This window comes from Anarhichas minor, unplaced genomic scaffold, assembly GCF_050575085.1.
Source record: "Anarhichas minor isolate MPS153535 unplaced genomic scaffold, ASM5057508v1 ptg000073l, whole genome shotgun sequence".
NCBI classification, from domain to species: Eukaryota; Metazoa; Chordata; class Actinopteri; order Perciformes; family Anarhichadidae; genus Anarhichas; species Anarhichas minor.
This window is the reverse complement of record NW_027466519.1, coordinates 9962388-9975000: the sequence shown is the minus strand read 5'-3', so window position 1 is coordinate 9975000 and position 12613 is coordinate 9962388. Positions and strand designations below refer to the sequence as shown.

The 12613-nt window shown below is 43.4% G+C and overlaps 2 protein-coding genes across 2 annotated transcripts in view; one reads left to right on the top strand and one right to left on the bottom strand.

Moving 5' to 3' along the window:
- The window catches only part of slc25a25b (solute carrier family 25 member 25b), a 31342-nt gene extending 25804 nt beyond the window's left edge, over nt 1-5538 (bottom strand). Inside the window, exon 1 of the mRNA XM_076079993.1 lies at nt 4706-5538. Within this exon, the coding sequence (XP_075936108.1) occupies nt 4706-5038 (333 nt within the window). The 5' untranslated portion in view covers nt 5039-5538. The remainder of the gene's footprint in view (nt 1-4705) is intronic.
- Nucleotides 5539-6080: 542 nt separating this feature from the next.
- On the top strand, nt 6081-11212 carry naif1 (nuclear apoptosis inducing factor 1). The gene is made up of 3 exons (XM_076079995.1): nt 6081-8763; nt 9346-9396; nt 10610-11212. The coding sequence occupies exons 1-3, from the start codon at nt 8328-8330 to the stop codon at nt 11158-11160; spliced, it is 1038 nt and encodes a 345-aa protein (XP_075936110.1). The 5' UTR covers nt 6081-8327; the 3' UTR covers nt 11161-11212.
- The last annotated feature ends 1401 nt before the right edge of the window (nt 11213-12613 follow it).

The following is a 12613-nucleotide window of genomic DNA, read 5'->3' as shown; positions in this document are numbered from 1 at the left end:
GTATATGCATTTTGACGTGGTGACACGAGCCTCCAAATGCGTTTTTACGCGGCCGCACTCTTAGTAAACCATGTGTAAAATATTAATTTTGGCATATTGTTATCAAATTATAACTTCTACCAGGTACTATGACTGCATGCTGTCGTAGCAGTGTATTTTCCAGCTCATAAGTCCCAGCCATAGATAACTGCTGCCATCTGTTGGCCAAAACAAATCCAGGCGGAAATAAAAACCTTCTTTTTCAGTGTGTTGTAAACTCCATAGCTCAATGCTAGTAGCACTTACAGTGATTCTGACTGATTGTGAAGAAACTTCAGAGTGTTGCCGTTCAATAGAGACTAAAACCATACATGTACTCCCAATGGTTCAATAAGAGCTGTCAGTTTACTTTGGGTACGCCTTGAATAGGCGTTTTAGGCAAATTGTACAGGAGTGGTAAGATTAAGGGGTGATGGTGGGTCCCGCAGCCAGACCAGTTGAGAACCACTGGTTTAAAGGGTTGAAATTGTGAAAATAATTAGTGTTGGCGGCCCTTGCAGGCTAGTTTCTATGGGGACGTTTTGGTCCTTGAAGTGGAAGTCCTAAAGATTTCAGTCCTGGTGGATTTAGAATTTCTCCTGAGTGAACAAAATAGAACTGTGCTCACAGTTAAGCGATCTGAAGTCTTGTGCTGCGTCCACAATTCTATACTAACATGGCGTTCTTCAGAATGGTGTGCATAGCTTACAGTGAGTTTGCCCCTGTGAGCAGTAAGCAGCATCATTGACTTGATACTCTGCTGCTGGTGAGCAGACCAGAAGGTGAAATGAATGAGTTACTCACATCTATTACATCTCACAGTGTTTGGTTGCAGTGGCCTTTACCTCTAAATGTCAAATCATTCTCACTCATCAATCCATTCAGAACAGCTTTCAATGAAATATAAAGAACGGCTTTAACTTTTCCAATGCCTTTAACTGCAGTCATGTGAAACAACGATCTGCACTACGGGACTAAATAAGATGGAAGCAAATGCATTTTCATGTGCAGCAGTAGCACACTTAATCATAGGACATTAAACTGTAAGCAACGGCACTTTTTCAGTTTGTATTGACTGCTCTGAACTGACTGATAAAACTGAGGTACCCAAGAGCAAGGCAAGGCACTATCTCATAGCAGCGCCAGTGGAGCTGCTATGAGACCAAGAGTCCATGTCAAAGTGAAGGGCTGTCTTCTTTCTGGGAGAGCCTTTAGCTCAGTGAGCTGACACTGGGTCAGTACAGGTTAACAACACTGAGCTCAGCGAGGGGCTTTCACGCAATTAGGACCACCAACGCCCATAAATGTATCAATCAATTTTAAATGCCTGACTTGATGGTGCTGGATATAAAAGCCAGAGGTCAAGCCACCTGCTCTATCCTACCTGATCTGGAGGTGGTGTCATCACAATGAATACTGTGGTCTTCTTTGGAGCAACACTACTCCTGCTGATGTTTTTACGGTCAGGGGAGTCTGCAGTGTTTTCCTGGAGACCAGCTTGCAGCTCTCTGCAGTTCTCAGGAGCCTCCGTCTCTTTTTCCCCTGGCAGCGGAGTTTGGGCAGGCTGACACTGCGCCCTGCTAAGAAGGCTCTGGCACACAAAAGTCTTCATCGTCCTCAAACTGGGGCTTAGGGTGTCTGGTTGATTGCCCTCTACTCAAACGACACTTAACGGTTTCTGTTGGCTGAAATCAGAGGATTGAACTAGCAGAAAGGTGAGCTGAGGACAACGTGGGACAGTAGAGAGGGCTCCTCCACTTTCTCCCGCTTCACTGCTCCAGCTCAGTGTCTCTGTCTTATCTTGGTACTGGATCTTTTTCTCATAAAGATGACTCAGTTGACAGACGTCCAGGCTCAGGTCCACAGACATTCAACAGAAGAAGCAGATAATAACTAAATGCTCCTATCTAACTCTTGTCATACACTTCTGAGGCATGATTAGTTCTCCATTTAAAGTAGAATTCCACACTGAAAGTATCTCATGTGGAGAATGATTCAATGATGGCAGCAGCAGACTTAGCTGGCTTCAGTATCAGCAGCCGAACAAATGCAGCAGAGAGCCTTCAGAAAGCTGCATCCTCACTGCAGCTGAGCCCGACCAATCACAGCAGCCCATACTAGCAGGTTACCCTGTCGAGCCATGGAACGAGCCCCTCAGCCAATGGAGGACGGGATTGCAGGATGGAAATTAATTAATTCCTTCAATAGTCAGCCAGAGTAGAAGGAGGGGGTTGGTGAAGAGCAGGGTCCCCCCCCCCCCCCCGGTGGCACCTCCCTCACAGTAGAAAATCTGCTGAATGATGCCTCCCTCCTCCCTCCCTCCCCCTGAGTCATTCCAAGCACACCGTCAGCCTCCAGCAGGCGATCCCATCCACCCGACAACAGAGCTCCGCCTTATTAGAATTCTCAACACGGACTGGGTCCCTGCCGCTGGGAAAACTACAGTTAAAAGGCTCCTCACTTCCAGCTGCTCTCCACAGAACTGGTCCACTGACTGCACTGCTTACAGAGTACATTACATCCCAGTGTAACTGACTATTGGCAGAAACAGGAGCTCTCTTAATAATAGCATGTCCAACATAAAACTCGCAAGGCCCTACTCGCAACTTCTGTAACAAGTCTCTCCCCACCAGTACGAGGGATCGTTGACATGTTAGCAGTGAAACATCGCTACACATCAAATGACAGGCTGGTATCATTACTTTTTTTCTAATCGTTACCCGACAGACTTTCTGACCTCCCATCCCGTCTGTGGCTCTCAGCCCCAAGTGCATAGGTTCCCACGGGGATCCTTAAAAACAGGTCACAAATCTATAGCGGCATTCAATGTCTGAGCCGCGTCTGAAAATCCATACTGACATGCTATTTAGTACGCTACAGTATGTGGAATGTTTTAGCGTCCCAAACCTCAGTATGAAACCAATAGTACGTGAACGCCAATATTTCCGGTGAAATATTACACTATGCAAACAGTGGCACGATCCCAGCAAACATATCCCACAATGCTAGGCGGTAGTGACAACATCGTTCATAACAGATAATGGCATAGAGATCTGTAACGTCAATAATGCTTCAATGTAAGTCTACAACATTCCACATTGCTCAGCATAATATGGTTTTTAAATTTCACCATCAGTGTAAAATAAAGTTTTACTGCTGTCGACTGATATTCATAAGTGATCAGGAGATTGGCTTTAATGCTTTCTATCTGTCGATCGCAGATAATGTTACACTGTGAACAAATGCATGTGTCGGGGGGAGGGGTGGGGGGGGGGGGGACTGAGTGATGCTGGCAGCACTACGGAGGTCCCACTCTGTTACATTATGATGCGTTCAGGCTCTGTTCAGTGGAACCAAGTATTCACAAAGGTAAATTATATTATATTATCATGATGTGTTCAAAATGTAGTTTTTGGTGAGAAACTTTTTTCCAGTTGTTAGAAGGAACTGCAAAAGTATTAATGAGCTTTTGAACCGTGTATATAGACATTTATATTCATTGTCAAATGATACAGAAAACATCATTTTGAGATAGACTAAAGCCTGACAGTTTCAAGTTGTGTAGAGAGAGGAGCATGAACCAGTGAGGTGTTATTAGACCTGTGGTCCTGTGACCTCGGAGGTCTTGGACATTTGCCACGATGTCAAATGTCATGTAGAAGGTCACATGATCCAGGATTATGTGACCATCGGCAACAAACAAAGACAGACATTTTCAGAGAATCAGAGATTTGCAAAACTCGGATCTGCTTCAGTCCAGTCTGTGAGACTCTCACACTCAGGTACTACTTCTGCAAAGTAGCTCGCTGCTAAAATTGCTGCATGATGTGTCATAAATGTTCTCAATTATTTAAGAACTTTAGTGCAAAAATAATCAGACATTCTGAGAAATGTGTGTTAGTGAGTGTTTGTTATCAATTTAGACAACAGAGTTGTGTATCACCATATCTTTTTCTATCGTTTCATCACAAAATGATTCCATTAAAAGACGATGAATTATCATACCTGTATGTTCGACACAGTATTAGGGAAATACTGGAGCGTTTCACTAACCTGCTTTACAATGAAACTGTAAGCAGGCCCTCCGAAGACACCTTTCACTGTGCTACCAACCACAGATTGAACTGAGGTGTCCACATGTATTTTGGCCTACACATTACTGCTTGCTAGGTAACTTACATATGAACATTTTAAATTTGATTTACTTATGACTTTACATTCCCCCAAATGTGTCTACTGCGTTTTGTTGTCGTGTACATTTGTCCATCTCTACAGTTTGGCACTTCTCTCTGCAGCTGTGTGGTTTGCTTCTCTTCTCCCTGGAACTGCTACTCAACAAGATGCTACATGGTAAATAAACTCTACTTGTATTTCTCTTTTCTAGTCTTCCGACCACTCAAAGCTCTTTAACACTACATGTCATCATTCACCCATTCACACCCATTCATACACTGATGACAGGAGCTACCATGCAAGGTGCCACCTGCTCATCAGGACTAACTGACATTCAGACACCGTAGGCACAGCTACGGGGGCAACTTGGGGTTAGGGGTCTTGCCCAAGGACACATCGACATGGACCGGGATCGAACGGTTGATCCTTTGATTGAAGGACGTCCCTGCTCCATAGGAAACTTTTCACAAAAACAGAACTCCTCATACAATTGTGCTGAAATACGTCCACTTACCATGAGCTCATGTTCAGTGCGATGTACTCCTAGTTTCTTCAGTCCAATTGTCAGGTCGTTGACACAAATGCCTCCATCACCGTTAACGTCCAGGACTTGGAACAACACTTTCAGTCGGTGCTCCTGCTCAGGCCCTCCACATATGTCACATGGATGCGCTGACTGACCGGGGTCCGCGTGGCAGTCACCAGCGACGGGCTGCCGGGGGACTGCTTCAGATGGGGGAGCTGAGGAGGGTTCTTCGCTGTGCCCGCCTCCGCCGCCCGGGTCGATCCCTCGGTGGGTCTCGCCCGATCGGCACTGGCAGATTACACTGCTGAGCAAAGGAGGCATCAACGAACCATCAACGAACCCTGCTGGTATATCATGAGCGTCCACTTAGTCAGAGAGCACTTGAGGCCACTGTTACCCGACCACCACGTCACATTTCCTCCACTTCACAGGCACTGAAAGGAAAAGCTACCAGAAGCCGGTAAGCTTACAAACGCCGCTTTTCACCACGAACACATTTGCGGAATTCAGTTGAGACGAAAATGGTTCCTCCTAATTTAAGTTGATAAAAGAGCTCAGCTAGCTAGCGTTTCCAACGCAAAGCTAACCGAAATGGAAGATGCCGGTGAAACGTTACGCGGTGATAAGATGCATCCAACGGTGGACTTTACACAAAGCTCGTGTATCGCCCGTCACGAAAAATGAGGTTCCAGTTAGAATAAGATGTTTGTGTTTGTAAATGCGTTAACTTGCCAACAGAGAAGACAAACATACTCGATTCTAACAAGCCGGTGGCCCGCTGACTAAGTGAAGAATCCTGCTATGTCTAAGACATGACCCGCCCTACTCTGCCTCTGATTGGCTGGTTCTCGTTATCTTCGTTGGTTGGAATAGTTATGTTTAGGCGTGAGGTGAGGCAGAGCCGTGGAAAGACAAAGTCGCGTCAACGGAAGTTCAAAATGCCTGATCGCCACGTGATTCACAAAGACTTCATATACATCCAGAAAGTACTTGGGGGAAAATTTAAATGCGTAGAAAGCTTTACAAACTGAGAGACGATGTTTGGTAATTAGTAGTCAATGAATAAATTTAGCATTAAGGATTTACAATATTAATATAGAATACCAACACATGTAAGGTTATGTAGTTCCATCAATGTTAAACAAATAAGGAAAATTCTTACCTTTTTAAAATGCATCACAAACTATCCATTCCGTTGCAATTCTATGATAGTATTTGTTGCTAAATTCCCGAAACAATTGAGGCTCTATGATGCCCCTAATACTAATAAATACAGTTATCATCACTGATGATATCTAATGGATTTCCTGCTTTCCCCAGAATCACCTCCAGAGAAGGAAATCTTCTGTGCGGCATGGTAAATGTTATGTGTCTGTATATATGGCATATATATGCAAGGATGGTGCAGGAATGACGTATGACGTATTTCTGTAGGCCAACAAGAAGTCAGCCTCACTGGGTTCCTCCACAAAAAGCCAATAGGATTGTTCCATTGGATTTTGGATTATTGCAGAAAATAATCTCTGTGTCAAACAAATATGATATTTAGAAGTTTTGTTTATCAAGATAATCTTCACAAATAACCACTTTTATGATCATTGAAGAGTGAATACAGCAGAAGTAAAAAGCTAACGTTAGGCTATAAAGGAACTCCACCTCGGTCACATGACTTCACGTCTCCACCACTAAGCTAAAGGAGGATAGTGTTCTAGTGAGGACGTTTAGTCGTCTCATTCAGACACTTTTTTAAGTCACCTAAACGCTTCTAAATTCACCAGAGGGGTGTTCACTGACCTATTTTATATCAGAGAACTAAACTATAGATTCAGTTCAGCTTGTGTCACCACAGACCTAATGTCAGACAGCTCACCATAAACACATTCAAGAAATACAAAGACTTTGAGACGAGAAAACCCAAAGTGCAAAAATGTGGACTCATTTCTGAGGTTTTAGGACTCTACGCAGCACCACTCGTTATATATTCTCTTCTTATTCAATTCACCCATTCACACACGTGATCATAAAGGCAACGCAATCATTTTGCCTTTGAAGTTTATTTGAAAGTAATGAATCAAAAACCAAACTTGAATAGAATTCATAATTTCTCTACTTTACTACACTAACTGTTACTTTGTTAAAACATAAAATGCCATAAGTCCATCCACACTGTGTCCTTGCTGTTCTGGGTTGTTCTGAAAGCTCCACAGAACTGCATGAGACCCAGTAGTTTAATGTTTCTGTGGCTCAATCATATGGTTTCCGGTCTTTATTTGGAGGAGACTGCATCTGAGTCAAAATGAAAATTTGTTAAGATTTATGGTCCCTTTATTGATTATATCAGAAAGCAAAGCGACTTGGCTACAACTAAGTATACGTGGATTTATGTGCCCCTCTTGTGTGACTTCATGCTTATTTGAAAATCATACACATTGTACATCCCCGAACAGTGACAATGGCTGTATGGACATTTCATTGTGGCAGAGGACACTGATACAGAGTCCAATATTTTGAATTATCTAGAGGTAAAAGTTGTTCACTCTGGTTCTTGACTTGTTATTATTCATGTATTCAATTAGGTGGCTTCTACACATAAATATGAATTTGCAAAGGTTACTAACATTTTCGCTTTTCAATGAATGAACAATAAACTTTTATTGGTGGAGTTATCTTTTTTAACTAATACATTTCTTTTACACTTTTTATTTTAAAAAACTGAAATGAAAGTGTACAAAAATTGCCTTAAGATTGTGTAAATAGATACACACACACACACACACACACACACACACACACAAACAAACAAAACGACAGAATACAAGGACTATAATAAATGATATAGAGAATGAGTCTTTATGTTATTACTGTTAATATTTAAGGAGTAATCTAAAAGGGCACTGCTTCAGTAATCTAGTACTTTTAGGAGGGAAATATTAGAGGAGCATACACATGTGTTTGCAAATTTTAGCCTAATAATTGCATTTAGCAAAAAAATGTTGGGGACACGTTCAACAAAGTGTTTTTAGGGCTACAAGCAGAACCAGCCTCAGTTTTGTGGCATCAAGAATGAGATAAAGTGATGCATCTCGTTCTTGATGCCACAGATAAGTGGTTCACTCAGCACTGTACAAATGTAAGGCAGCAAATCACAAGCTAAAGTTAACTTTCACTGTTTTTCATCCCTTACTGCTGTCTGTTTATAACTGTGTAGGTTTATATGCCCTTTAAAAAATGTGTTGATGTGTTTATTTAAAGCCTGCATACTGTTACAGAAATGTTGAAATGAAAAAATAGAATAAAACAACGAATAGTCACCAACTAGGACTGTAATATAAAGTGAGATACGGGAATTATTAATAATGAATATATTTAGCTCATTGAGTACTGGCGTCTGATTAAGCCAATAGTCACAGAGCGTAAAGCATGACCGCGAGATATTCAACCAATGGGGTATCAGTGGGCGGGACTAAACGCCCAGCTAACGTAAGCGTCGTTAGTAGGAAGAAGAAGCCGATTCTGGAAGCCATTACGTTGCGCTGATAATTGAGTAAATCCTACTATTTTTGCGTACAATACGCACAATTACTTCAACAAAAGAGGAATTTCTGCAATAATGGCATCGATCGCGAAAAAGAGAAAAATGAATTTCTCGGAGAGAGAGGTGGAAATTATTGTAGAAGAAATTGAGAAACAAAAACACACACTGGTTAACCACTTCAATGCTGGAGTCACCCACATGGCAAAGAATAACGCGTGGGTGGACATCCTGAAAAAGGTCAACGCTGTCACCACCTGTCCCAGAGAGCTGCCCGAGGTGAAGAAGAAGTGGTCCGACATGAAGACCGAGGTCCGGCGGAAAGTGGCCCAGGCGCGGGCTGCTATAGAGGGAACCTCCGCTGACTGCGCTCCAGTGCCCGTCATCCTCACTGCGATGCAGCAGAGGATCTGTAACCTCCTGGGGGAGGCCACCATCATCAGCTTACCTGCAGGAGACTCGGATGCTGAGATAAGCTTACCTGTAACCGTGACCACCGTCACACTAGCAGAGAGTAAGTAGACCGAGGTGTTCACTCCGAGTGTTCACGCTGAGCACGCACAGTCCCAGTGTTCGAGGTAATGCTGCAATAATAAGCAGGGACAGTGCACGTGTTTCCTCTGGTGAGAAACGATAAGACAGAGTGTCCGATGGATCTGAGACACCGAATATCTCCCGTAGAAGGCTTTTATTGCTGATGAGTACAGAGAGTCGTGGATTCATCTCTAAAGTGGACTGAGAGGATGAGCAAGATGAACATGTGTTATGGAAGATTCAATGGAAAAGTTGTATTACTTACCGTAGCTTTTGACAAAACAATGACAAGAAAACATGCAAAGTGACTGCTGGCTTGAGAGGAGACTCTCTTATAGATTATAATAGACGTTGAGTCACTGAATCACATGATCTGATAGAACCAATGAAACCAGACCTGGTAAAGAAGCGTTGATAAGAGCAAATGTGCAGAGGGACCATACACTTTTTTTTTTTTTCGTTTTCAGCCTAATAATTGCATTTAGATTTTCTTTCATCCTTTTGTGTGATTGTTGGTTGTTTGGTTGTGTTGTTAGCATCATATTCTGTGTTTATCTTTCAGCTCTTCCAGCTGGCTCAGGTACAGTCTGTGATGAAGCAAAGCCACTGAATGGTAAGTGTATTTCTGTTGCAGACTGCCTCCATACCGGCATGATATTATAAACCTGACGCGTGCAGATCAGTCAGTGCATTTCTTGGTTGAAAGGACACATCAAAGGAAGCTCTCCATACACGGAATTGATTCTTTTTTCAGATTTCTGATTATTGTAAACTGTGATAGCACACATCAGAGGCATAAAGGTTTATATGAAGATACTTAGAGAAGAATCTGTTCTTTTAATATTTTTCTGTTGGACTAAAAATGTTGGGGACAAGTTCAACAAAGTCTTTTTAGGGCTACAAGCCGAACCAGCCTCAGTTTTATGGCATCAAGAATGAGATAAAGTGATGCATCTCGTTCTTCATATCACAGATAAGTGGCTCACAGTTTACTTCATCTCTTATGGTGCCAGTCACTACTGTTTCTCGTCATCTTGACTAAAAACATTTGAATATTCATTTTGGGAGGTTACACAGAGGTTTGGAATGCAGTTTGTTGATGTCGTGCTGCAGTATGCAAGACTTTGAGCAGGGCCGTGTCCAGACCGATTTCTGCTAATTTACTGTTCTGTCTGAACTCTAAAGATCAGTCAGCAGCCATTTGTGTTCTTTAGCGCCTTACAGGAAACATTTGGATCATAGATCATCAGTGAGCCACCATCCTCTCTCTCTGTTCATCATTTCAACATCCTGATGTTATCCAGATGTTGTTTTTTTAGGGCCACTGACCCTGACCGAATCCTCACTTACTCCCGCTGCCATTCACAATGACATCATTCATTCTGAGATTTTAAGAACCAGCTGGTCTGTCAAATTAACGCACGCGTACACAAAGTTAGTAATGTGATTCAAATATGGGTAGAAAGTCAGCGGGTTCAACAAAGAGGGTTAAATATAATATCAGGATAAATGAACTTGCATATTTATGACCAGCCAAATGAAACCATTCAAACCTGAAATCCATCCCCCTGGCTCCGCCTTAGACCACATCCTGACTCCAGCTCCATTCTTCACAAACAGACTATTGATCTTCTCGTTTTCACCTCAGCAAAATAGCACATTTCCACATTCCCCCAAAGGTTGAACTCTTAACTGTTGCTGTGAGTGACATGGGGATTAGTAGCTCACTACTATATTTTCACTGTTGCGGTTTGAATGGAAACTTGCACCCTTCAGCAAAGTTACTCATAACTAGAAAAACAACAGTTTTCCTGTTCTGTTTCCAGCTGAAACAACTTACCACACCCTGGAGGACGGAGGCGTGGTGGAGTACTGCACCACCACTGTAAGCGACTCCACTCCCACTGTGGTGGCGGCCGTTGAGGCTCCAGTGGAGATGCTGGCCTCATCCTCAGCTTCCCCTCCTCCTCCTCAGGGTCAGGCCAAACCTCAGGAGCTAAAGAGCCGTATCGCCCTCAACTCAGCCCGCCTGCTGCAGGAGCAGAGAGTCACCAACGTTCACATCCGACAGATTGCCCAGCACCTGGAGGGCCAGAACGAGCTGCTGCATATGATGCGGCGCTCCCAGGAGGCTCAGGCTTTCGCCCAAGAAAGACAGGCCCAGGCCCTGGAAGGTACCCAGGCTGCCCTGCTGGCATTAGTTCAGATGCTCAGGCCTGCGCTCAAAGATCTGCGCAAATTCTTACAGAGTGGGAATGAGGTGGCAAACCCCAGCAGCTCAGCAGCAGGGGGAACAGCTGACGGGGCAGGAACAGAGGAGCCGAGCAGACCCAAAACACCTCCACCTCCTCCACAGCAATCTGAGGAGGCACAATAGACTGTGTGTGTGTGTGTGTGCGTGCGTGTGTGTGTGTGTGTGTGTGTGCGCGTGCGTGGGTGGGTGGGTGGGTGCGTGCGTGCGTGCCTTGTACATAGATGCATGCAGGCTTCAGAGAACAATGAAAAGCTTGTCAAAAGTTTCCTTGGGGTGAGCATGTGCAGACTCTTACTTATGTTTTATGATTCGTCAGAGAAGCAGTGAAAAGGTTATCTTGAAAATTATAATCTGTCATTAATTAGCAGCGAGTTTATGTTATTTAATACATTGGTTTTAATATTGAAATAAGGTTTTTAATGCAAAGCTGCAGCAGTCATCACCCTGCTGTGGGCTGAACATTTCATTCTTAGTTCTTCAAGTCATTCTGCAGTTTACCCAGACAAAGAATAGTGAGTCTTGTGTTTAATTAAGAGCAGTCAGACGGGCTCTTCAGTTAGTGTGCACTCTGCCTCAGAATTGAATCAAATAAGAAACAATCATCAGTCTGTGTTTTTACTAAAGGCTGCATCGCTATTCATCAACCAGAAGAGGTCAGTGTGTACAAGCAGGCTGCATCTGATGTAGATTTATTTTCATCTTTTATATTAATTTACAAATTGGGATGAAATCTGTATCATGTGAAATCATTTGTATATAATTTGGAATTGAAGGATTTAAGGATCGTTTATTGTTACTATGCACAACGATATGCAGTTGTAGCCCATTTTCAACACAAGTAAAAACATGACAAACAAAAACTAGTACATTCCTGTCGTGTACTTTCTGAATTTGCATCATAAGGAATGTAACCAGCAGCAACAGAAACACTTCTCTGGGCAGACAATATGGCCGACATCTTCACATTACAAATTCAACATGAGGAAAACATCGTCCATGAACTCTGACTGTGTTTGAGCACCGAGCATCGTGATGTGAACACAGAGTCCTCCTCCTCTGGTCCACCAGAGTCCTGCTCTCTGTCCTGCTGTCTGCCCGTCAAGTGCAGCTTGATCCTGGATGAACGATGGAGTCAGGTCTCTGTGAAGATGTGGTCGCTGGGTTCGCCTCAAGTCTTATTTCATCCATCTCATTTTCCTGTGACTGAGTATCAGACAGCCAGCAGCATGCTGGGTAGTGGACTAGCCTCAGGTCCTAGCTGGGTTAGCGTAGCTTCCATCTGGGCTCTCCTCCCTCTCCTCCTGGGGCACTTTGGTGGCGTTTGGTCTGGCAGGTCTGTGGGCGGTGATCGTCTCAGAGTCTGCTGCACTGAATCCAAACGCTTCCTTTTCAGATGTTGATGAATGTCAGACATATGCAGAAGTGCTCCAGTGACCAACACACAAAAAAGATTAAGACAAAAGAATGATGCACAATTCATGGGCGCTACCGGCCGCAGCATGTACATGTGCCACCGTTGCCATAGCAACAATATCACATTCATATCATTTGTTACTTTTTGTTAAGTTAGTGACTT